The sequence below is a fragment of the Solea senegalensis genome, linkage group LG10 (genome assembly GCF_019176455.1).
Source record: "Solea senegalensis isolate Sse05_10M linkage group LG10, IFAPA_SoseM_1, whole genome shotgun sequence".
NCBI classification, from domain to species: Eukaryota; Metazoa; Chordata; class Actinopteri; order Pleuronectiformes; family Soleidae; genus Solea; species Solea senegalensis.
The window spans coordinates 8,682,798-8,709,804 of record NC_058030.1 but is presented as its reverse complement, the minus strand read 5'-3'; the positions used below and the strand labels follow the sequence as shown (position 1 = coordinate 8,709,804).

At 41.6% G+C, this 27,007-nt stretch overlaps 1 protein-coding gene across 7 annotated transcripts in view; it reads right to left on the bottom strand.

Moving 5' to 3' along the window:
- LOC122775378 (unconventional myosin-IXAa-like) overlaps positions 1 to 27,007 on the bottom strand; it is a 120,650-nt gene that overhangs the window by 58,508 nt on the left and 35,135 nt on the right. For all 7 annotated transcript variants that reach the window (XM_044035211.1, XM_044035214.1, XM_044035217.1 and 4 more), the window contains exons 3-4: positions 2,586 to 2,680; positions 1,807 to 1,869 (exon numbers count right to left, since the gene is read on the bottom strand). In XM_044035211.1, coding sequence (XP_043891146.1) covers positions 1,807 to 1,869; positions 2,586 to 2,680 — 158 coding nt within the window. The remainder of the gene's footprint in view (positions 1 to 1,806; positions 1,870 to 2,585; positions 2,681 to 27,007) is intronic.

Below are 27,007 nucleotides of genomic sequence, written 5' to 3'. Positions count from 1 at the left end.
CGTTGCTGCTTTCTCTTTGCCTCGTCTTCTCCTTTCCAAATATCTCCTGCCCTGTTCTGGATTTAATCATCCATTACGACATTCCTCAACTGTTGTTGTTCTTCTGGGTGTTTTATGGCAGTTGGCATCTCCCATAAAAATAGCTAACTCAATCTGCAGCAGTGTTTACCAAACTGTTTTTATAAGGAGACACACTTTTTAAACATGACAAACAATTGCAGCCCAATTCATTACATAAAATCATGATGAAAAGCTCATTTTCCGCATAACATTTCTGCCAATTTTGTGAAACCTAATATTATTGTGAATAATCATGTAAACCAGATGTTCCCTAGAGACAAACAAATGAATGACAGCTTCATTTGAGACACATTCAATTTTAAACATACAAATATACACATGTGAAAGTTGGTGTGTGGTTAAACAGAACAGTCCTGACTACAAGACTGTGTGGTGCATTCAAATTCACCCATAAACTTTTTTTGTGATAAGTGAACAAAGTCATGACAGCATCCCTGGAAAGCCCAGCTCGTTCCCTCCCTTGTGTTTTTCGTTTTTTCTTTTCTTTCTTTCTCTGAGGTCGTACAGAGGCAACCAGTCATGGAACAGACTTTGAGATTTAAGATAGTTTGTAGTTTATAATCAGCCTGCTGGCTCTCCCGCCACCTCTCTGTTTCAGGTCGGGGGCCGTCTGGGAGGTCCTGTCTTGAATTTCTACCCTATCAATATGGCCGCCAGGGCCTGTCATCGCGATGAAATAGGAACCTCAGGCCAATCAGGGTTAAAGGGATTAGATGACCGGTGGAGGGGTTTATTGTTTTTTTTCCTTTCTTCCCTCACAAAGCCATTATTCTGGTGGGACTTTTTTTTATACAGCTGCCTATGAGAGATATGGGGACAGAGCTGGTGGAGAGAAGAAAATGTGTGTGTTGACAGAGAAGAAAAACTAGTTTAAAGATGTGGGTGCAGGTGGAAACGCTTACTCTGTGTGTACAAGCTCACTGTCTGACAGACAATATATGGTATATATATATACGATAGTGATATATAATGATCTATTTGAAACGCAACAAGAAGAGTGAATAGACCGACTAAACAAGGAACACCACTTAACTCTATGATTTCTCACAATACGTACATTTCCTCTTCTTCTATTCCAGAGCATGCATACTAAAGCTATTTAATAAGATACAACGGACTAAACTGTTTTCACCCATGAACAAATGGAGATGCACGTTTGACAGTTGAGGGAAGGGCAGAGTTGTATTTCAGATGGACACCTGATATATCTTCATCTCGCAGAGGAAATGAAGGCTCATCAGCGCCGAGCTTCTGAGACCGAAAACACACGAGTACGTACAGTGGATATGGATTTGAAATCTTATCTGTCCCACAAGTTCCAGTTTCTGGTGAGGCTTATATCACATCAGCCAGGTCTACTTAGGGTTTATTATTTTGCCTTAACTTAAGTCAGTTTAAAGTTTTAGAGGGAAAAGTGCAGTCCTCTTCAAAACATCCCACAAGCTGCTGGTTTTGTGTCATTGTCAATTGTCGGTGAGAAATAAAGGATTGCTACAATTGCAAATTAGATCATTAAAAATATATTAAAAACATGTTTGTACAATAATCAATGAATTATTGTATTATTCCCTTATTGTATGTCAATCTATCATAGAGTAGAGGAGGGCCTGGGGCAAAAAAGTCACCATGTATTAAGTGCTGTATCTGATAAAGAAGCCAGTACAGAATAAAGCACAGTATCATCAGTCTGATGAGTGACTGTATCATGCTGCTGTCTCCACTCACCTCTCATTGTGCTCCTGATAAACCAGACGCGATTTCTCCAGCAGGTACTTCTCCACATATGCACTGAAAACACCACACATACATAAAGTAAGAAGAAAAAGAAATACACAGATTTAACGTCAATGTCAAACAGTAAGATCTGTTTGGGATCATGACCTTTTTTATTGACATTTGGAAAAAAATAATAAATATTAGTTACGTGTAATGTGTATTTGCTCATATAGAAAACCCTAAATTAAACATTTAACACATTCTTAAGGACAATACTGAAAGCTAAAAACACTTTTTCATCGATTTGTTGTTTTTAGAGCTTATTTTAAGATGTTATTGATCATGTTTACGGCCTTTCCACTCTTAGTATGAGAGTGAGAGTTAGTTAACATGATTTTTAGCGCCCAATATCCTTTCCTGCTTAATTCATTCATCAAATCGGTCACCTTTGAAATTTATCCTCCAAGACTTGTGTCGTGACATGTGGGAAGATTAGAGCTGCAAACTCTGTGATTTTGTGTATGTGTATGACATAGACATAGATTTATGGCATTTAGTTTGTCCTTATTCATTTGTTTTATTTTAAAGTGGTTTATAACACTGTTTTTAAAAGGTTTAGGCTTCTGATGAGTGTATCCATTTAGCTGGAGCACTAAAGGAGGGGGAATTATCTGGAGTGATGGTCCAGGGAGAACCAGGGTTTACAAGAGTAAACCTACTTTTTTGTCTATTTGACTGTGGGTCTCTTTTTTGTGTGTGTTTTTTTGAAGCATGAAAGTGCGTCTCACCCTCTGACAGTGCCACTCTCCTGGTAGTTGACCTGGATGAACTTGCCAAAGCGGCTGGAGTTGTTGTTGTGGGCCGTCTTGGCATTCCCGAAAGCCTGAGGAGAGAATGGACAGAGTCAGCTCAGGGGTCAACATGTGGAGGTGATCGGCAGGTAGTTTGAGCAGTTTGATGCTGAGGTAACGCTCAACATGAACATCTAAGAAATGACTCAGTGAAAAAACAACAAATAAAACGTCTGTAATGACTTAAAGTCTACTACTGTACCAAACAACTGTATATTAAACTGTTTGGTTCTAAAGTATGTGTTCTAGGCTACAAGATACTAAAATACTGTGTATCTACAGGCAAACTTAATGATGGGAACTGAGCTGTGGGCCAAAGTGAAAAAATGTGTTGGGAGAAAAGCTACCAATCACAGCATTGTAACAGAGGTCAGGAGGCCTGCAAGAGGCATGAACACACACACACACACACTCACAGACACACACACACACACACATATGCACACACACTATGGTCTAAACTGCCAAATTCCTATGAAGGCAAACACTGCAGAGCTGAAAACAGACACAGTTACAACTCGTGGGAGTGAGAGAGTGGGTCTCTCGCTCTCTCTCTCACACACACACACACACACACACACACACACACACACACACATACAGGTTGTCCATCATTAGAGGCCCCTGGAGGACTCATTCAGCTTCTCATTAGGAGTCTTATAGACCTTAATGGAGAGAGGCGAGGAGAAGAGAGGAGCGAGGAAACAAGATGAGTGACATAAAAGGAAAAAAGGGAGCCAGAACGGAGATAAGAACGATGTTGCACAGTAAAGAAAAAATAAATAAATAAATAAAATACAAAAACAAAAGGGACTTGCAAATTAGATTAGAACAAGAGATTGGAAAGAATAATGAGGAGCATAAGGGACAATGTAAGGAGCAGGAGGAGGAGGAGCAGAAGGGAGAAATTATTAAGTGAGTAGTGGGAGACATTAGAGAGGCAGAGGCATACATTTTCATTTTTCAGCATTACAGTTCACAGCAGCAGGGGTGAACATTCAGACTGATGCAATCAGTAGTTGGGACTTATGATAAATGACTGACACAAAGCAGAGAAGGTGAGAAGTGGGAGGGAGAGAGAGAAGTGGGTGTGAGGTAATTGATTGTATAGCTGCTGAGTAAACACTATACAGCTCTGAAATAACACGGTTAATAAAACATGAATCCTCCTGAATGAGGCTTTGATGTCTGCGATGATTCATTCAAAAACATCCTCCCACCTCCAGCCAGACACACAATTTTCACAGCCAATCAGCAAACAGACTGAAAGAATAACAGAGTCTTTCTCATGTTCATCTTCCAATTGACCCGTCTTTCTCCATCCATAGAGAAAAAGGGTCCAATGGGTGAAAGTCAACCACAGAGAGAGGAGTGAACAAAATGTAAATCGAAACTGTAATTCACACAGTAATCACAGACCTTTTATCCGCAATCATCTCTGGACATAATGTAAGAGACCTTCAGTGGCACAATATTATAAAGTAAAATCCTTTTCCTGAACAGACTGAACTTAGAGTAAAATAAACCCGGCTCAACAGTCAATGACGATAAAAAAAACAAACTGCTGGCAGGACACAGAGTGGGAAGAGGAACATTTTTGTGTGTGTGTACATAGTGTTTAAGGTGATGATCACTTCTATATGTTTGCCATACCATATGTAGTGAGTGAGTGTGTGTGTGTGTGTGTGTGTGTGTGTGTGTGTGTGTGTGTGTGTGTGTGTGTGTGTGTGTGTGTGTGCCAGAGAGAGAGGAAGATTAACGAGCAGGGCAGCAGTGCCTGGATGATTTAATGGTGAACTCTTGCTTCATGGTCAGCGCCTGCTGTGACCACAGCACAGGAAAACACACAGTGAGACACAGTGATTACTCTTTGAGTGTGTTTGTGTATGTGAATGTGTGCTAAACATGTACGTTTGTGCGTATGGGCTCAGACAGAAAGTCAAGGATAAAAAGGGAGAACACAGCAGTAACATAGTTTTGTATAGTGTAGTACAATATTGTATAGTATAGTATGGTGTAGTATAGTATAGTACAATCTCGTATTGTATACTATAGTGTAGTATAGTACAATATCGTATAGTACAGTATAGTACAGTATAGTATTGTATAGTATAGTTTAGTATAGTACAATATCGTATAGTATAGTATAGTGTAGTATAGTACAATATCATATAGTATAGTATAGTTTAGTGTAGTATAGTACAATATTGTATAGTATAGTACAGTATAATATAATATAATATAATATAACAGCACAGTATTATATAATATAGTACAGTACAGTGGATTATAGTGCCACATAGTATTGTATAGTACAGTACAGTATAATATAATATAACGTAGTACAATATCATATAGTATAGTATTGTATAGTTTAGTGTAGTATAGTACAATATTGTATAGTATAGTACAGTACAGTACAGTATAATATAATATAATATAATATAATATAACAGCACAGTATTATATAATATAGTACAGCACAGTAGATTATAGTGCCACATAGTATTGTATAGTACAGTACAATATCAAACATTTTACACATTTGCAGTTATGACTGTTGAAAAGAATAAAAGACTATACTTCACAGAATCCATCATTTAAGTCAATTTGAAAGATTTTATTATTTCAAATCAAAACTTAGAATGATTGTGTCACATTTCAAGGTGACAGACTGGAGAAAACGTCAAGTAGGCTACTACAAAGTACAAAGAATAATAATTCCCATAGACTTTTACATTACCATTTCATTAAAGACTGAATTAGCCCCAGCTCTCCCAGCATACCCAGCAGTGCCATATGGAGTCCAGTTTAACCAGGCATAGATTTTATGTTAAATGATTTGTTGAGCCCAAAGGGCGATGTGTGTATGTGCGTCAGAATGGCGACTTTAGCTTGATAGTGACAGTATGCTAATGTGGCTTATGCGCTACGTACGTTAGCCCCTGCGGCCTCGTCTACACTGTCACTTTACGTTAGCCAGTTGTTTTCCTCCACCACAGCAGAAAACCTGAGCAAACAGTGCTGCTGCTATTTCAGCACAGGATTAAACATAGTGTTGAGGAGAGGGAGCATGGGAGAATGCTAATTAGTATGTCAAGAATTTCCTTAAAGTGTGGGCTGAAGTCAACTCATGCTCATATCCTGGTTTCCCTCCTATCATGTACTTATTTCCGTTTTCTTTCTTCTTCTTTTTTGTAGCATTTCCTAAACATGCTGCAGAGGAAGCTGACCTTCTGTGGTAGACCTCAGACATTTTGAGATATTTCTTGTTGGTCCTTTGTTGTATATGAGCATTTGCTACTCAGTGAACAACACACTGTGAAATTAAAATAGAGATTTAAGTCTCAAGCGTGCACTCCAGGGTACATAACAACCTTATTAGCATAATGTTAAATCCTTCGAGATTCAAGACCAAATCTGCTGCTACACAAAACAGTTCAAAGAAAGATCACATGCTCCTTCTGGTTGTTCCACTATACCTGCACATACTCTGCATACGGAATCTACAAAGAAACTTAAAAACATTGTCTGACTCTACAAGAGAGTCAGACAATGAATATTATAAAACATGTCTGTATCACCCAATTTATCAGAGGTAAAAAAAAAAGGTTATGTACCTTTTCCCTTGCATTTCTTATCCAAATAACATCAAGTTTGAAGTCTGTCAGTTATGCAATGAACAGACAGACAGACGTCCGTTGCATTTATATGTAGACAGATAAAAGAAGCTGAGGACAGAGTCATTTTCATGCAACTAAATTCATGTATTTCTTTTATCTTTTTTGTGCTAGATATAGGGAAGCTGTTTTTTTTTCTTATACCACCTTCTTCACCATGACAACCACTGTGTCAGTCAGGCATTGGACAACCACACAGTGAATAACAGAATGTTGGTGCAACAGCAGATCTAGTAAATGCCAACACTTGTACAGACACATTAACTCTCCAGATCACAGGCACGAAGGAGACACCCTATTTACTGCTTCAGTAAACAATTACAACATGACAGCAGTGGAACTGATACGCACAAAAAGTCACTGATGGCAAAATGCATGTTTGACAGCTTCATCGCTGGTAACGTAACATGCATACACTACACAGTGACAGTCCTTGAAAGAACTTAAAACCAACAAAGGAAAAGCACAAATTAGAGAGAAAAATGACAATTCTTCCAAAAGTACATTCAAGAGATTAACTGCAAATGTGTACAACCCCACCCTGTAATCAAAGGCTTCAGTACAGTAGCTTATCGCCGGGTTTACTCCAGGGGACTAACTTCAGTCCTCTTGCTTCTTGAAGCAGCCTACTGCTCCTTTGTGTTTCTCTGCGTCACCAGTGTTTTACACATATTGTGTTTTTTGAGTCCTGTTTTTTGAGTCCTGTATAAAAAGGCTACAGTACTAAAAGTGTAAAGAGGTAATAAGTGCCTTTTGTGTTGTTTTACGGCAGCAGACGTCCATAATGTTGCATTACTGCCTCCTCATTCACTTTTCTTTGATTCCACACAGTGTGGATTCACCCTGAGGCTGAGTCTGTTCTTGGACCCAAGGCTTTTTCTTGTTTTGTTTGAAGGCTTTACTACTTCCACGTTCACCGAGGGACTCGCAGCTCAGTGCGATGACATCACATCACATTCCTCCGCTAACAGATGCTTCACGTGGCAAGCTGAGAAAACAGACGGTGAGTTTGTGTGTGTGTGTGTGTGGGGGGCTTGAAAGAGCTTTAAAACCAGCCATTCGTCTGGGTGTGCGGTCAGACTTGAGAATAGAGCGGGTGGATTTGTGTGAAGAGCTGTGGCTGTGCATATGTGTGTGTGTGTGTGTGTTTGCATTCCCTTCAGGTGCATTACATCTTTTATCTCTTGAAGACTCACTCAGCACTGAGCTGGTAAACTAGCGTCACATGCACCTGCACAGTCGCAAACCTTCATACTTAGTGAAGTGACCGGTGTTTGTCACAGGCAGCTGGGAGGTTGACTCATGAAGTGTGAATTACAGCGTATTTAGCAGCATATTGTGCTTTTGATGCGCGATGTTTCGAGAGTCTCTGATGTTATTGAACACAACACAACGCCCTCATGATCTGCATGTTTGAAATGAGACACAGTGCAGCTCCAAACTGACTACTTCTACATTGAGATTAGATAAGACGACAATGTCATTTTTCCTTTCTCGGCATCTCATATCTGCAATTTGTTTTCAACTTTGTGAAAGTTTATCTCCCACTCCCCAGACTCTCTCTTCTTTCAGTTTCCTTTCTCTATCTTCAGACACACGTGATGAGCTCCTCTGTCTAGGAAAAAAGAGGGGAGGGAGGGAGGGAGAGGGGAGGAGGACGAGTACAATTATGTAACCCTAACAGCTTCACCACTGATTACATACCAGTATTTGATCCATAAAACGAGGTAAGAACAAAAAAAGTATATGCATGCGTATAAATTAACTGTATATTAAATGCAGCTGCAATCACTGTTGCCCTTATTAAGTTTTGAAAAGAAGAGAGTGGGAATGACTGAGCTGACTTTTAGTGTCTGTGGAGATGATTCCAGTCATATGGATAAGTAAGTGAAAAAGTCTGCAGGGACGAAGAGCACGACTGATGCTATGGATATTGAGTAATGAGCAAAGATAAGATGGAGTTTTACCAATAAGGGTGTTATAAATTCACAGAAACCAGTGTTTTACGCTTATATTGCAAGGAACATCCGTCTGTTCGTCACGTAAATGACTAACGCTCGCTTGACAGGGACAAACAGGGAATAGTGAGTGAATTTGAGAGAATTCTAAAGACATAACGAGAAACACATCCGTATTACATGATTATAATCAGGTGCAGATTGGACTCTCTTTGGCTTCAGGTTTCTGAAGAGCGGGTTTCTCCTCCATGTGGGTGTAGTTATTTGCTAACAGTGCTCTGCAATTAGGTGACACACCGAGACGGAGGTTCTTTTCATGTGGCAAGTATTAGCAGTTAACATCACAGCCTAATGACCGGTGTTTGACTGTAGACTCTAGCTTGGTGACTATCATCCAGTTGGCTCGAGGCCCAAATATATTGTCCAATTTGACCTCAAGGAGGTTTCCGACTGAGCAACTAGCTGATTTTGGCCTGTGGATCCAAAACATGGCATAAAAGCCACAGCTTGTAAAATATAAAATGCTTACTATGAATATATGCGGTTGCACCCAAGTGAGTGTTAATATACTTTACAGAGGAGAGAAATTATGCACTGACTCTCAGTGTGGATCATTGAAGGGGTAGACATAAAAATGAGTTACAGAAGAGAGAGTGATATGAATCCGAGCTCACATGGCTGCGCATGGACAGAAAATAAACAACCAGAAACACTGATACTATCCAGAGATTCAGAGCACGTTGTAGAACGGCCTCATCTTCCTGTGCATATAAATTCAAAAATCATCAACAACAAGGATGAACAGGCCTCTCCCTCTATGTCTAAAGAACAGAGTCTCTGCACACATGCAGGATGACTGTACAATATTCATCATCTGCAGCTCTTCATTATTGTGTGTCGTGGTTCTCTCAGGGTTGTCCTTTCAACAAAAGCCCATTACTCCCGTCCATTCACACACATGCAGGCCTAGAACACAAACACACAGCTTTGAGCAGCTCCTAGGACACTGACTTCTTCTCATTTGGACAAGCCTAAACACAGTGTTACACCTAACCTTAACCATAACTAGTTAATGCCTAACCCTTAACTTAACATTACTATTCAAGTCGGAGCTGTAAATGTAACCAGCTCCTCAGAAATGAAGTTCTACTTAATTAGAGCCAGGTTTTGGTCTCAATTAAAACGACTGGTCACACAAAATCACACACAGACACATTTCTGTCTTGACGAGACGTGTTACCCAGCTTTTAATAGGTGCAATATGCAACATTTAGCCTTAAAAGACATCAGTAAATGGATATTACCTGTGTAAATATTACACCAACAATGTGAATACTGATGTCTTGAGCAGAGAGTAACGTCAAATTCCTTCTCTGTGCGTTGATAGTGGGGCCTCTGTTTTGGTAGCTGGTCCAGCAGTTGCATTTGAGTACCGCAGGAAATGCCAGAACCTGTATATAAATACGCTGCATTCAAATGGGCATGTGAGCACATTTGAACACTCCTGCTTTACATTCATGACCAGTTATCTCCAAGTATTCTGGAATCTGATGTGTATGTGATACAGCAAGTTATGAGCCACTCTGCCGTGGCAGAAAGTAGCTCTAAATTCAAATAAAATACTGTAAATAAGGAAGGAAAGGATCTTTAATGACATTATACAACTGAAATTGCACAACAGAATTATGAGGTCAGATGTCATATGGAGGGTTGCTTCAACCTGACCGAATGTGTCTAACATTCACACATTTTGATGGTGGGAAGAAACACAGGGAGAAAATGCAAACTCCACACAGAAAGGTCCCAGGCCAGGATTCAAACCTCCTTGCTGTGAGGCAACAGTGCTAACCGCTAAGCTTGAGTCAACGTCTCCACAAAATATGTCCAAAAAAAAAAGTAGTATTCCCCTCTCAGCTCTATTATCATCATACTTTGAATTTCATTATCACTAATGAGCTGTGGTCAACTTTAACTTAGTGTAATTATATTCTTTATTTTTACTTATGTTGTGTAGTGAACAGTAATAAACAGAGATCCCGGGGCAGGAGATAGGCAGATAATATGAAACAACTGTCCCTCATTGTGGTTATGTGTAAGGTCACGTGTCTTCAGCTACAGGCCACAGAGACATCATGCTGAAACTGCATCTGACCTGAACTTTAAAACCCCGGAAGTAAACCTCAAAGGGCCCTTTGAACGTATAAGGAATGTCCACACACAGTCACAAAAGTCATCAGATTATAGCGCGTGTTGCTTAAGCATGATACAACACCCATAAACACGGAGTCAAGCGGTGTGTCGCACCACTTTACCGTCTCGCTCATGAGAACTACGGGGAGAAGCAGCCGAACCTGTGACCGTGTGGTGTGTGCGAGTCTCATTTGTAATCATGTGTCAGGAAATGTGCTTTCATGTGAAGTGAAAAGTACAGTGTCAGTCCCACGCAGCCAAACACGTCTGCACACAGGAACGTTAGATAGCACGTGGAGTGCTGGGCCACATCTGGATCTCATTGGCCTCAGGAAGGGCTGAACACACAGGCCCAATAAAAGCAAGCTCTCCACTGCACAGGACTGTCAACAGAGCCTCCACTACAGCCAGTGAGGAGGTGGAGAGAGGAGAGATAAAGAGGAGGGGGGCGTGCACAGGGACATCACGGAAATATGGGAGCTGGTCGAGGTACACAGGAGGGAGGAGAGGAGGAGAGGAAGAAGATAATCAGAGACCAAAACTTTACCAGAGACACTGTCAACACTGGACTAGACCACATATTCATCCAGCAGAACAGATCAACAAATATTGTGGACTCTTTACAGAAAATGAGCACTTTTTCATCAACATCTCGCTGCAGTCCGTGATAATGAAGCCCAAAGCAACGTCCTCCATCCCCTCGCCTCCTGCTGCTGTTTTCAAAAGCCTAATTCAAGCCATGCTGCTGTACTGTTCCCTCTGCTCACCATCTGCAACATAAACAAACCCAGCAGCATCTCTCTCTCACTCACTCATCCTCACACACACATGCACATGCAGCGTCCAAATACATGTGCCAGCTCTGCCCTCGTCCCTCCTATAATGTCACAAAAACAGCCTCCACGATGAGCCCCTGTCTCCTTCAGCAGTACATTTAACCTCTGTCACATGGGCACGTTATTTACATGAACAGTGTTTATATACCATGCTCACTTGAGACGCAACAGTGTCGTCTGAATCCTTAACACATCGGCTCTGTTTCAAAGGGGCTGACAAAACCAAAACATGAATTATTTATTAATGGCCTTATGAGGACCAGTTGTCCAGACCAAAACCTGGTCCTAATGGAACAAAATCTCTTTTCTGATAAACTGTAGAAAGTAATAGGACAATGATTTGTTAGGTTAATGATAAGGTTTGGCATTAATTGTTATGGTTATGGTTAAGATTAATGGTACCTGTCTTGGTATGGTTTTCCATTAGTAAAGTAGACTAGTACCTCCTCAACATGAGTCGTCATATTTGTTTTATAGGCGGCACACACAAACTAGTGACTAGTGACTTGTGAAGCAGTTCTACTAGCAGACTAGTTCAGTACTTCCTGCATGACACAGTCACTGAACTGAAATATGGCAGAGGGGGTTGTGATGCGGCTCGCTGTTCACGATCGCAGGCTTTCAGCAGTGCTGTCGCTAAACACACCAGATTAACACATTTTCAGGATTTTTAAGTCCTTTTAACCGATCTACAGCTCAGCATTGCTCAGTTTGATTCTTGGACGAGATGAGCCATACAGTACTGGAAAAGCACCATTAATGAATGGAAGTTAATGCAGCGTCCTCACAAGAAGAGCTGCACAAACCTGTGTGTGTGTGTGTGTGTGCCAAACTGGTGCAGCTGTTTGCAGGTGGGGTGTGAGTGTATTTCAAAGCGCCTGCAAAGACAAATATACACATTAAGACGCCTAATGGACCCAGTAATCATCTTTGGTTCAATCCAGCGCTCCAACACACCACACTACAGCTTCTCCACAGTTGGCAGATCCCGAACATTTCTGGGAGTGTACTCCGAGCTGGCAGTGAGCCTGTAATGCAGCACGGTGTGATTGACAGGAAACGTAACTAAGCATGTGAGATGGTGTGGGAAAATCCCACGACTGAGTGTGCTGAAGTGTTAATCCTTTGAGTGCTGAACTCCTACAGGCTGCTGTGAGTGTGCTGCCGCAGTGGCAGATGATTAATTTAGTAGTGAGTTTGGGTGAGAGAGGTGTGTGTGTGTGTGTGACTGTAGTGTGAGCACATACAGTACTGTGTTTGTGTGCAGTATGCTCGGCACGTGCATGAGAGTTTGTGCACGCAAAAGCAAACGCGGGAGTCTCCACAGTGACTGAGGAGACTGTATGAGAGCCGTTACTGCGGGAATATAAATAAAGCATGAATGCCTACAGATGTAAATGGATAGTAGACAGTATTTACATGCAACACGGGGAGAAACTATAATTCCTTATGAATTTATGGCCTTTTTTGTAAAAAAAAAAAATCAAAGTAAATTTAACATCTAAGTGAATGAATAATGGCATTTAAATACACAGGCATTTCCTCTCTCTCATCTTCTTTTCCTCCTCCACTACACTTTTACTTTATTCAGTTCACATGCTTCATTTAGCTTGTTGCTCCCCCCCCCAGTCAGCTGTGTAATCTCCAATTTAAAAAAAACTAAAAATGCTCAAGTGAGTTTAGATGTTTATGCATCATCATTGTTGGGGTCAGAAATGACACATGTCTAGGAGTTAGGGCTGCAACTAACGATCATTTTCATAATTGATTGATCGGGTCGATAACTGTTTTCGATTAATTGAGTGATTGTTTGGTCTATAAAATGTTGAAAAATGATCAGTGTTCAGTTAAGAAGCTGAAAAATCTGAAAAACACTCACACAATACCATTGAATTGATTTTTAAAATAGTTTAACAATTCATTTTGCACAATTACTCATTTCAGAATCAAACAACAAAAAGCAATAAACCCATTCACAGACTCGCTGTACATTCACACATGAATAAAAGGCAGGTTGTGGTCTTGCTCTTTTATCTTTTTTTCTTTTTAGCCATATAAAATATACAGCGCTCAACAAATCAGATCGACTACTTCCCGCTTTTCCCTGTGTGACTTGTCCCTATGACTCTTTAAAGCATTACCTTTCACTAAACACATATTGTACGTCTACAATATGCTTTCATTTGAATTCAGTCAGTGCATAAGAAGTGAAAACGATAAATCAGCCAAGAAATAACAGGACACTTTTACAACGTGACATGATGCACAAACAAGCAACACAATCTGTTGTTGAAAAAGAGAATAATGACTGACAGTGAAGGTTCCAAACTTCATTTCACAAACCTCCCCGAATCCCATCACTCTGTTGTATCCACTTCCACCGTGAAATGCCAATCACTTTCCAACAGCAGCACCGAGGTGCCTGGAGAGGAACGATTTCTCACACATAGACAGCGACATCATGAAACCCATTTCCCACCTTGTGAGATGTGTAACTGAGAGCACGAGGGGCTCTCTTTACTCTACACAGCTGTTCTTAGGTTATCATTTTCTCTCCCTCCAGTCTGGCGATTGCTCCGATGAACAAGTGCGTTGGAGTCGCTGAGGCCAACATTGTGTCCTTCCAACAAAAACTCAAAAGTCGGAAAATAAGGGAGCTGGACTGGAATCAGAAAATGGGTTGGGAAAAACACTGATAAGAGCATGATGAATATGAAGTTCACTTTAGGGAGAGCCGTATGTATGTTGTGAGCGGGTGTGCATCCAATATTTTGACAGAACTAATGACGGTAAACACGACAAAGCTGTTTTTAATTATAAACCTGGGACCTTTATTTATTAAAAGGAAGCTTTGGCTTTGTTACAGCTGAAATGTAGCGTTACAGTTTAACAGGGTGGACAATCTGGAGATGATTGATACGGAGGAGCATGTGGCTGCTGCATTAGGTTTCTGGTCGCCAAAAGGTTGGATGAGGAGAACTGTGGCCAATGGCTGGCTGCTGGTTTGAGTCCCTGAGGTATTAGGCCTCGTCCTGACCAACTGTCCACATTATATATAACAAGTGATGAGATCCGATCGGCGTGTGTCCGTATTGACATTGTCCAGTCTCGTCTTCTACATGGATTTCTATAGTTATAGGCCAGATATGATACGGTGTCAACAAGAGGGGCTTTTATTCTGAAAAAACAAACAAAAAACAAACAAAACAAAAAATGGACATTAATGTTGTATCAGTGTTTGACTTCCTATCTCGTTCGTGTTGAATTGAAGAGCTGACGGAACGACGGAGGCGGTACAAGATTAATTCAGTGGAATCCAGGAGTGAAGACACTTTGAAATCCTGTCTGAGTGACCAAGGCATTCAGATTGAAACTGATCTGTAAAAATCCATTCAGAATTGCATGTGGTTTGAATCAGCTTTGGAAAAATCGGATCTCGTGTTTCAAAAAAATCAAGATAGATACAATCTGGATTAGGGCTGAACAATTAATTGGAATTTTATCAAAATCGCAATGTGGTCTTAAAGCCAAAATGTGTGTCAAATGACCTTTTTAGATTATCGTCCTGACCTTTACACATCATGGTCTGCAGACTGAAAAAAAATCACCTTGTTTCTCACAGATCTGCACAAATATCAGACACTAATCAGTTTAAATATGTTATTCGAATGAAAATGAGAATAATGATGTAAAAATGACCATTCCCCCTCAATTTCAGTCACAATGATCGCAATTAGATATTTAGGCAAAATTGTTCAGCCCTAATCTGGATATGCATAAAAATCTAATTTGGGTTACAGTCTAAACAAGACCTTAGTATCTTGGGAACTTTCACCGACACGATGCCCTTGAGCAAGACATTCGTTACATCCATTTATTTAGCGACAGTCTTTGTAAGAGCTACAGTTGCACCTGTGTTACTGGGATGCAGGGAGGTGGTCGTGACAAAGAAAAAAAACAGGCTCAAGCAATCACGCACATTCTTGATTCACTTTGTAACATGAATGCCATATTTCTGCTCTTCAGCTCACGACTTATGATTAGTGTTTATACACATATGATATATACAATAACTTGTGAAACACAGTAAAATAGTGAGGCTGGACTTTCCCGATCCTATTCATTGTAAGCGCTCCCTCCTCATCTGCCAGATCCTATTGAGCTAATCAAGGGTATCAGCCACAATGAGTGCAGTTCCCTCCGCTGAGTCATTGCAAAATTCATTGTTTTTGCAGTCGATTACAGTCATTTAGTCGCACTGGATCATCACATTTTTAGCACAACAGCAGTCTCTGGTTCTTCGCAGTTTGGGAAGGGAAAATAAAGAAATGGTATTGGATTGATATCAAAAGCTGAAATAGACACTTTATTATATATTATTATCACTATTACTGGACAGTATTATCGAAATGATGATCCCCCCAGTGTAATGATAACAGAAAAATGACACACGCTCGTATCCGTGCCCTATAATTACGCTTCGCTTTCACTGTATTACTCTCTCTGCAAGCAGATTTTATAGAAAAATGACACCAGAGAAAACTGTGCATCCTTGCTCGTGTATACTGTGATACTAGGGAAGAACTGGCCTAGGATCAGAATCAAAGTTGAATGTGTGTCATCCCAGTGTCACGGTGCTGGTGTGGAGAAAACATTATCGTGAAAGCCTAAACACCAGGCTTGGCAGCTTTGGTCGAGCATCTTTCCGTATTCAGGTCAAACCTTTCTGGAGGCGAACTCACTCTCGCTGGTGAAATATGTATGAATGAAGAAGACGAAAGCAGTGCTTTATGGCTTTTTGGTGGCCAACATTTCCACTTTCCAGTTTGTCCAAAAACACAGAGAGTGGCCTCGATGATCATTAATCAGTTAAATGCCAGCATGGGAGCCAAAATGGCAGGAGTCGTGTGGAATTTATGGTCCAATCTCTGCGCTCAGAGACGGGGTTTTGTGTTACTGAGGTGCCAGGGAAACGGAGAGGAAGTTGAATTACTGCACTGCACGAGTGAATCTGGCAGGCTAATTCAGTAAGAGAGCACAGTGTTTCCTCCGGTCTTATCTGGGTCTGTTGGGGAAGGACACATCAGAGGGAGACGAGTGTGCGATTTCCTCTGTGTCCCAAATTAGTGTCCCTTTTGTTGTCGTTTCCTCTTTTATAAACTGTGGTTTATGTCTTTCTTCCCTGTGCCTCTTTCGGCCGCCTCACATTTTTGACGTCCACACCATGCTTCCCCATCACTCACTCCTCCATCTCTCCATCTCCTTGTGTCTCTCCCTCTGACTTCACATGTTTCAGACTTCGGGACGGTGCTCGGACTATTTTTACATCGGGCGGCAGCCGCCGACGCCGCAAGAGATGCACGGCACCGATGTGAACATTACAGCGGGCCACTGGAGCCCTCGCCACATGTAATCCCAAAAACAAACTCACATACACTAGACGCTCACACACACACACAGAGTCAAAAAACCCAAATCAAACTGACAGTGTTCATTTAGAGTGAATACGACAATTATGACAAACAAAATGGCAAAGCCACCGCAGGCTTATCCAAACGTGTGTTTATCCCAACACTCTAAACAAGCATGTATATTATGTATATAGTGAAGAGCACATTCCATGACACTGGATGAATAAACTGCATAATCTGACAGTGTAATGTAACTAACTCTCTTGTTTTTGACAATAGAGCTTTCATTTTCAGTGATGATGATAAAGATTAAACATGTGACCGAGCGTCGCACCAGCTGGTTCAGACTGGATCAGACTCAGATCCCTAACAGTGCATTACATTTGGCGCCAGCAATTTGCCAACAATTCATTTATTTTTTTAAAAACCTGAATAAGCTGAAACACCCAAGTATTAATTGCAGTCTATAGCGGACCATCAGGACGCGGCACTTTGGCATGAAGCAGAGATTGTTTAGAGTTTACTGGGAGGAAGCGATAAATAGCACAGACTGCAGCAGACGTGGCCTATTAAACAACCTTAAAAGGATTCCTGTGGAAGCAGAGAGCTCCAAGGGCTCTCAGACACACTTTCTTCGTGCCTTTTGTTTACAAGGTGAACAAGCTGCTGGAAAGGTGAGGGGGTGAGGGGGTGAGGGGGTGACTGCGTGGCAGCAGAACTGCTTTTGCCCCAGGACGAAGAGTTTGTGAAGCCTGGTTTCATATGTGAGGAAAGTAGAAATGACCTTTAAAAAGACCTACATCTGTGGTGCGTTACCACCAGTCTCGTGTCTATTTTACTAAACTTTACTAAAATGAAAGTGGGCCGATGAGAATGAAAAGGACTCTCCAGCACTGCATTGCTTGAATGGGGATTTCATCGTCCTCTCATCTCAGACAAGATAAAGGCTGTGGAGGCAGGGAGCTGCTGCAACAGAGCACTTTCATCTTCTCTCTACAGGACTGGCGCCTCACGGAGGAGACGCAGTGAGAGGCTGCAGTGATACAACAGAACCAGGACACTGGTGCTGTGCACCACACCCACCTCTCCCAGCAGGTATAACATCTCACTGAGGACAGAAGCGGAGTAATGTGAGCGCACGGCTGTACACAGACCAGAGGAAGCCGATCCAACGCTCGTCTCACACTGGTCAAAATCACTGGCTCAGATATCAGAGAAGAACAAGGTGAGATCTGATACGATACGACCCATAATGTCACTGAAATGCTTCGCTAAGCAAAAGGTGTGCAAAGCTCTTACGTCTGTTACATTCAAGCCATTGTGGAACGAGTTCAAACAATGCCGATTAAAGCCTCTCAGCTCCGCGTGACTCTCTCTCTCTCTCTCTCTGTATGACGCTCTGTCCTCTCAGTGTAGCAGCACTGTGTTTTCATGTTGCACGGCATAATGCCCAGCCGGGGGTTTGACGTCATGACTGACGGAGGCATCGTGGAAGCTCAACAGCTATGTAGATCAAAAAATCAAAAATACATGAACATTCTGCAATTATGAAAAATAATTATTGTGATGGGTTTAGGGTTTAAGCCTTACTTCGGTCATAAATAACAAAGACTTCCTCATGAGGGCAACAGAAGTTCCACATTGGAGCTTTGACTTCTTATTGGGAGGCAGATGAAAGATTATCCTGATCCCTGATGGTTGAAAGAAAAAAATCACAACACTTGATCTTTGATTGAAACTTGTCCAAAGCTTTGTCAAGTGTTTGGGATTTAACTTTCTCCAGACTCCAACACACGGCTCTGACTGAGTTCTTTTAGAATGAAAGTTCTCTTACCAAATATGGCTGCACTATAGAGGATATATGAACAACCTACTGTGTTGTTATGGCCGTGGTAGCATCAGTCAACTGTGCTGCTGTGCTCTATCAAATGAAATGAAACTTAACAGAGGAGGTGATCAGATGATCGCACCGAGAGCGGAGTGCTGCACAATATGATGACAAAATTATATAACTAACACTGTGACTTCAAAACTGCTGAAACAATTATCAAATAGACATATAGACCTGCACCTTATTCACTACAGTATATAAGGTTTTTTTTTATTTTTCAGTATTTACCACATGATGGGGGTAAGTGGCTCACGTAAAGAAAGCGTTTAATCCGAACAGGTCTTCAGACATGAAAGCAAAAGCCCAAATAAGCAATTCACGGTAGGGGAGAGCAAGAATACTTTACTTTAGTTGCTTTGTCAGGTGGGTTCAGCGCAGCTTTGTGCGTGAATTATGTACAAACACACGTATGCATCGGGCACGACAAAAACCTATTGGAACATGTCTTAACTTTAAACAGGCACTCCCTCCCTCAGGAGCGGGACACTGTCAAAGGCACATCTGCACCGTTCATCCCATCATTCATTCATTCATTCATCTTCATTTGATTATTTTACAGCGGTGGGAGGCCTGCAGACCTGTTGAAACCTGAAGGACAAGGCTTTGTGTCCATTGTGCTTCAATGAGTAATGTTACACGGTACAAAGAGAGCGGGACTTGTATTGCGTTGAATCCAGATCTACAGACACACAGATGCAGAAATGACATAATGATGATAATAATAATCAGATGACAACCTTTGTATATGAAGCTATAATATCTTACATACTTTCTATGTCTATGAGGATTCTTTGATTCTAACGCTGAATGTTTAGGACCATGTGAAAAATGTGTCTGTCAGAGCGAAATGAGCTTAATGAGAAGGGTGTGTTTGATATGTGTTACAGTGAGAGGAGTTTTTCATGTTAATGTGGGATTGGGGAGTTTTCATTGTTAGATGTATTTGTTTTTTATATGTTGTCTATGGTTTTACTGCTGGCTGTGAACCAAATTGCCTCTCAGAGATAATAAAGACCCCGTGAACCTTGAACTCTGTGATCTCGATACACAGACTCTGCAGAATCTGTTGGCTGTGTTTCGTCTCTAGTTTATTTGAGCAACCTTCGTTGCTCCCAGGTAAATTCTCCATGTGGAGACCCAAAAATCCAAACACATTCACAGAAATACAGTGGCTATCATCTCCTTCATTAATTAGAGAATGCATACTGTAGAGTAGAGTAGACTCAAGAACACTTTAATATCCCCGAGAGCTGATTTGATATTTGTTGTCTACACAGGAAGCCCACTAAAAATACTGGCCTTTGCCTTAAGAGGCTAATTCTAAGCCAGACAGGATGACAGACAGACAGATTCTGAGATTGAGATGCCTGAACCAAAAACCAAGCAGCACTTTTTGTAGCAAGTGACAGAGATTTATCTCTCGAAAAAGCAACGTTTAAACGGATAAACCCACTGTCGGGTTAATGGAGAGATTCAGAGTTGTAATTACTGCAGGTGATAAGTGAATATAAACGAGTAGGACTTGAGCTGCACGGTTCAACACAGCAGGGGGCGTATCCACAAAGACGGAGCAGCCGCAAGAAAGAACATCCTTGTTAAAGGACTTCACTCAAGTACGACAAAAGAGTTTACAGCAGGAGGCTTCGCTGCGTTCAGTACACTGACAGATTCTGCACAACTGACACCACGGATCATGGAGGTTCAGGAGGTTACTTCATTAGGCGGAGGGAACTCGAATCTATATTGAAAGTGAGAACTTTCATCTTGGAATTCAGAATGATTTTTAAGCATTTTAAGGAAATGTTTTCTTCAATTTCAGCATATGTTGCACACCAGTTTGAAAAATGCCATTTCATGTCACCTCTCATGTTTGGTCTGCTGCGTGCGCTGATGTTTGGTCTGGTGTTTGCGTCACCGTGCACTTTGCTCATGAACAAAAACTGCCAATTATTCTGAGGCAAACCGTCTCCGCAATCTCACAAACAAGAGCTGCATTTGTTTTCTTTGCAAACCTAAAATAACTCCTCGAGGGGTGGATCGCCACCACAGACTGAAGAGCGAAAAGGTAATGAGTAACATGCCGGTCCTCGGAAAGTAGATCATAAAACAGATGGAAGTCTGAACAACATGGAAAACTTTCAAGACGTAGAAGAGACATTTCAAATGGTCTTGAAGAATAAAAAAGGATGGAAAATACAGATACCCCTCATTTTCTAACGACGCTTATTTAGATTACAATCCAGTCTAACTAAGGCTCCTAATGGGTGTAATCTCATCTGGATCTGATCACTGTGACACCACATAGGCAGGCTCAGATTGAATTAGGCCCGTTCGGACTATCAATTTCCTTTGACTCAATCTAGTGCAGTCATGTCGAGTCCAGAAGGAATGAGAGAAGATATGAAACGTGGCTTCTTCTTCCACTATCACAGCTTCAGAGAAAAGCCAGACTTTATGTAATACGCAGAGAATAGAAACATGTAGATGAACATGCTTTTACTGTATTTCAATACAGGGCAAACCATTCTGGATGCACTGCTTTCTACAAGTTAAATTTCAGAGCGCGCACACACACACAGTACGTCAGCGTCTTTGTGTTTCGGTTCATATAAAAATCTGAAATTACACACATGTGAGACACAAAGGCCTGGATAAGAATCAGAGGGTGTGCAGCATCTGGACTCACACTTACTGTAGTTTTCACCTCATGCTGCATGCAGTGGTTTTGACACTGCAGTCATCAGTCTATGAATCATATAATCGTAAATTGATTGAGAGAAATTTAGATCAGGGGTCTCAAACTCAAATGACCTTGAGGACTCCATGCATCACGCCTGGCCAGTAGGGGGCCAGAAAAAAGAAGCAATTATTCAGTAGGGTTGTTGTTTTTTGACCTACATTTTGTAAGCAAACAACTAAATAAATACACAAATATACAAACAAACACAATTGAAAAACTGAGATGTACTTTTTTTAAAGGTATACATTCTATACCAAAACCAAATGATTCATCAAACATATCTAAAATTTGAAAAATCCCAAATGAACAAGGTAAGAATGCACAAACTGCAGGAACCAAACTCGATTTCAGGTTGAACGTTGCCCAGGTCAACTACATGACCACAGGGCATTTGAGTCCACCATGTGCAGCTGTCCGCAGGGATGAATGCACACTGTACTACTGAGCTGAGTTTTCATGACTTGGGAAAGTGGAAGAGTTCCAGAGTAAGACGGAGTGAGAAAGAGATTGGGATAATCTAGCCAACAGATGTGTGAGAGTGCATGGAGGAGCCCAAAGGACATGCCCTCATACAGGGGTGAAAGCACTAACAGGAACATGGAGGACCTTGGGGTGGACTACATGATTGTGAAAGCCAGGATTTAATGTAGCTCTGGAAACACAATGCCAAAACCAGTCTGCAGAGGAAGAAGCATGAGAACACAAAAGAAGGACAAAAAAAAAAAAAAAAAAAAAACGGGACTCTGCAAAAAGATGAATGAAAAGCTAATGTGACCATTCACAGAGAGAGGCACGCCCTCACGCACAGGACCACAATGTAAAGTGCTTTGCAGTAAAAAGCAGCCTGTCCTCAGCAGAGACCAGTCCTAATGACAGAGCTTTTGGATGTCTCATTGTGATTTAAAGAGCGAGGACACTCTCCGTGCTGCTGTGGGTGAATGTCTCCAGTTTCCCAGCAGCTGACTGAGAACACGTTCTGACAGGCTCTCCTGCTCACACACACACACACACACACACACACACGAGTGCAGAGCAGCGTTGTCCTTATTCAAGCGGGAATAAAAGCAGTTACCCTACAATACAGTCATGCCTTGAGCGGAGGTGCCGTAATACGCCCTTCCTTTTGCCAAACCACAAGCTTCGTCACAGGCATTATGGATTTGAATTGGCCTGTCAGGTTCAGTGGGTTCACCCGCAGCAGCAGCCGTGGTACTGTAACTGTACAGTAAGTATGTCCATATGCACGGGCTTCATGGAGCTTAAAGCTTTGAAAGGAGTAGCCGTCTCCAATCCCAGGCTCTGTTGTGCTGGCTAAAGATACCTGCTGCTCCTCAAGCCCTCACACACTCAGACACACACTTAACAAATACACAGACCTCTGTACACACGCACACACACACACACACACACACACACACACACACTTTTAAAACCAGGGGGTCGAGGCACTACCTGGAGCCATCTATCAGCCACAGGAGACAGGTCGTCTCCCCGAGGGCCTGGTTAAGAGCAGGGGGGACATCTGGATGGGAACCATCTGGTAAAGGGGTCTACTCGGCTACTTCTGCAGTAGGCTTGTAGGGCTTGTAGCCACACCATCAGAACAAAGACAGGCTGTAAGTCTGGTCCCTGTGGCCCTGCAGGAGCCCTCAGTTTGGCTGCCCCCAGACTCTGCACCACACAGCCGGGGTCAGACCTTTGAGAGGATTTGATGCACAAATGCATGATCCCAGTGCATTGTCCAGGTCAAGGACAAGCTTTTAAGGCCTTTAGGGTCTTTGCACACCAGACACTTTTTGGGTGATGTATTCACATGTTAATAATGTTTTTCCAGGCACAACATTGTACTTATTCAAGTACTAATGTAAGTACTATTATGTACTAATTCATAACAGCAAATGTGGTAAATGTGGTACTGTTTGACCTTCCTAAAAAAAGTCTGAGAATGGAAAAGTTTATTCTTCTTTCCTTTTTTTTCTCTTTATTCAGTAAAATGTCTGGGTACCAGCTGACCGTCGCTGGATGTTGGCTTCACCCGTTTCATCACACAAAGCAATTTCCTTTTGTCATTTATTCACGTCATCATGTCACACTTGATATGAATAATGAGGGTGTGTTGAAATTCACCTTCATATTATTTCCAAAAGCTTTTACTTCCAACAACAAGAACTTCAGCACAACATAAAATAATGCCAAGGATTTTCAGGGCACTCATCTGTATTCTAGCTTCTATCAAATCTAAGCCAGGAAAGAAAAAAAAGTACAGAACATTTGGCAACAAGACTTTGAAACAACTGCAGCCAAAGTGTCTATCACCGTCTGAGTGATGTAAAAGTGTCCTTGAATGAGACAAGACACTGAATTTATTGAACGGGTCGATATCCAACATTTGCATGTAAATAAAGCTTCCAATGCAGAGCTCGACATGCCCGGAAAATGCTTTTTTTTGCATTTGCTTTAAATTTATGAGTCTGAGGAAATCTGTCCAACTTAAATGAGAGACAAGGACGAGGTTAATGTGCCTTTTCTTTCTAACTCATTCTTCCATGACAATTTAATTGCTTTCCTTTGTTATGGCGATCCAGCACAGAGTCAGGTATCTTATATATATATGGCATATGGAGCTTATCTCTTTCATACCAACATGTTCGGCCTGGTGATGTCCCAGCAGAGGGACTTTGATGAGACAGCTGAAGAAGCAGATTATTGTGCATTACTTGATGTCACGTCTGCGCTGCCGTTCAGATTAGCAGCTACATCCCTTTTAAATAAACACACGACTTAAGCTAATGTGGTGTCTGAAAATCTCCCCGTCACTCACAGAAAGAAAACTTCCGTGTGACAAGGAAAATGTTGACGAGCTAGTTTGAGGGTTTTCCCTCATTCAGTAATTGCTGACAGAAACTTGGAACACACGGCACTGAAATCCTGTGGGAAAATTCAATAATCAATCAACGCACAGCACACAAACATTCTGCACACTCTAACATTCACGCGACATTTGCAGCACAATTAAAGACTCAAATTGTCAGTGCGATACTGAATAATGAAACAGTGAAATCATTTTGAAAGAAAATAGGCTGCAGAGTGGAGTCAGATCAGATGACTGCACAACAAAGACCAGAGCGCCAGACAAAGTCCTTCCCATCCGTGTGCCAGCTGTCTTCCCATCAGACCCGTCCTACTGTACAGTCATATCTCTGCTGTCACCTGCCTCTAATGGCGGCTCACATTACACACGACTGCAGTTAGTGACCATCTGCAACGTGTTATTAAAGGCATTTCGATGACAACAAATGATTCCAGTGGGCCAGCGGAGCATCCAGAGGACTGTTAGATGATACCGCAGGCATGATGTAATGCTGATGGCCACCGTTGCCTTGTGACTGCACTGCTGTGTTTCTGAGAAGCGCCGCGCAGTGGTCCAGTGGCTGCAGGCGCAGCTCTGTGGCCAGCAGGTCACAAGACAGATGCCTGCAGCCGCCGCCGTGGCTCATCCAGAGCCGATGATCATCAATCAAGACAATAAAGCTCTGTGTGCTCCATCATGGTGAGTCAGCTAAATGTTCGCCATAGTTCAATGGAAAAAAAGACTGTGGTATAGCACACATGCACACACACACACACACACACACACGCACACTCATGCACACACACCCACACACACACACACACACACACACACAGTTGCCAGAATCACATGATGCGATTGTACATTTTTGTACCACAGAAGCATGTGAGCTCATGTTTCTAAACCATAATTATATCACTTGGTTACATGTCAACAAATGTACATATATCTGTGATGGTGTTTTAAGAGCTTGTGATGCTTTTGTGCAACATGAGGCAACGAGCGCCACGACAACTATTTACATACAACAACAAATCCTTATCTCTAACCATAACCAGTTCATACCTGACCCTAAGCTTAATCAGGGGCCTCAGAGCTGATGATCTCATAAGGCTAGTTTGTGAGGCAGGAGTCAGACAGACATTACAGAGTTATCAATCTCCCTACATACATATGAACCAATTTTCTCAGTTTAAACTCAATTCCATTTTCACTACACGCCTCTAAAACTTCCAGTAACTTTCCTCCTCCACTTTCAGAGTGCACGACTGAAATGGTCTCCAAATCTAATGGGAAACAGCGATCGTGGAACGAGAAGCAGCTGAGCATGTTGGTGCAGCGAGACAAAAAGCAGGCCACGTACTGACAGAAAAGAAAGACAATTTAAAGTACAAACAGCAATTCAGAAATGATTAGTAAAAGCCTTTGGACACAGATGGATATCAAACAGTGTGTAATCTGATATATTATTGATGTTTTGTTTTATTATTAGTCAGAAAATAAAAAAGGCAGGCGTACATTGAGATAATGAGGAGATGGAAAAGATCTGTCAGTATGTTTACATGCACAGTTTAATCCAGCTAAGGCCGTAGTCTGACTGCCACAGGCAATCTGACAACCTGCTGAGTCTGCAGTTTTTACAGAATACTGTATACTTCCGGGTCAAAGAGCGGGGAAGAAATCTCGGTGCATGCACAGACCAAGTTCAGACTCCAGGACGACTAAGTGTATACATGCAGGAGTAATCGGACTATGAATCGCATTATGCAGGCATGTAGCTCGATTTTAGTCGAACTATGGTGTTTACCTGACATTAAGATAAATGATTGTCTTAGTCTGACTAAAATCGGACTTGCATGTAAAGTGTTCTTCTCTTGCAGGAGTAACCGTCCTCACCGGGTCAAATAATGACCTCTGCCTGGAGTGCTGTTGACCTTGCACTCAACATTAACTCAATTTGACATGCAGCACTGAAGGCCATACACCGCTCAGCTGGATCCATCACAGAGGAAGGAAGAGGAGAAAGGAGAGGTCCAGAGGTGAAGAAGCATTTGCATCTCGTTGCAAAGCCTCAGACTCAGTTTTTTTTTTTGTTTTTTTTTAACCTTCAAACTCACTAAAAGCATGTTGTTTTTCATTTCAACCAAGAAAATTAATCTTTGTCCGTCTGAATGTGCGCTGTGGGTCAACTCACATTTAAATGCTGTCGGTCTAAAGTGGTGAGCTCAAGACAAATGAACTGATTTAAAATATTCATGAAGCACAGGGTTTATAAAAAAAAAGAAGATATATTTCACAATTCATTTGGCTGCCTGAAAGAAGTAAGCTCCTTACGTGAGTCCAAGAAGAATGATTTGTCTAAGTCTTCAGGCTCTTATACAAATCTTGTGCCAGTGAGACTGTGCATGTCTTCATTTTTTCAGCCAAAAAAATTAAAGGCAAAGTTCAATGTTTCCAACTCATGTTCTTTGGTAATTTGGTGACTGAAACAAATACAAGCTGACACCAGGTGACAAGATACTCGACGTTCAGTTCTGCCAAAGAAGTAACATGCTCGTCGATCATAACATACAGTAGTTTGCTTCCCAAATAATTTTCATGATCGTGAAGCGAAGCGGTTTGATCCCTCTGTGCTTCACAGAAGCGTGTTTGTCAATAAAACATATCTGGGCTACGACCAAAGACTGTGATTCAATATTCTCTGTGAATCTCTACATCAGGGATGCTCAGAGTAATCCCATTTTTTTGCCGTCTTACCGACAGTCATACTATTTACACGTTGTGTGAGCTGCTTTGCTGCAT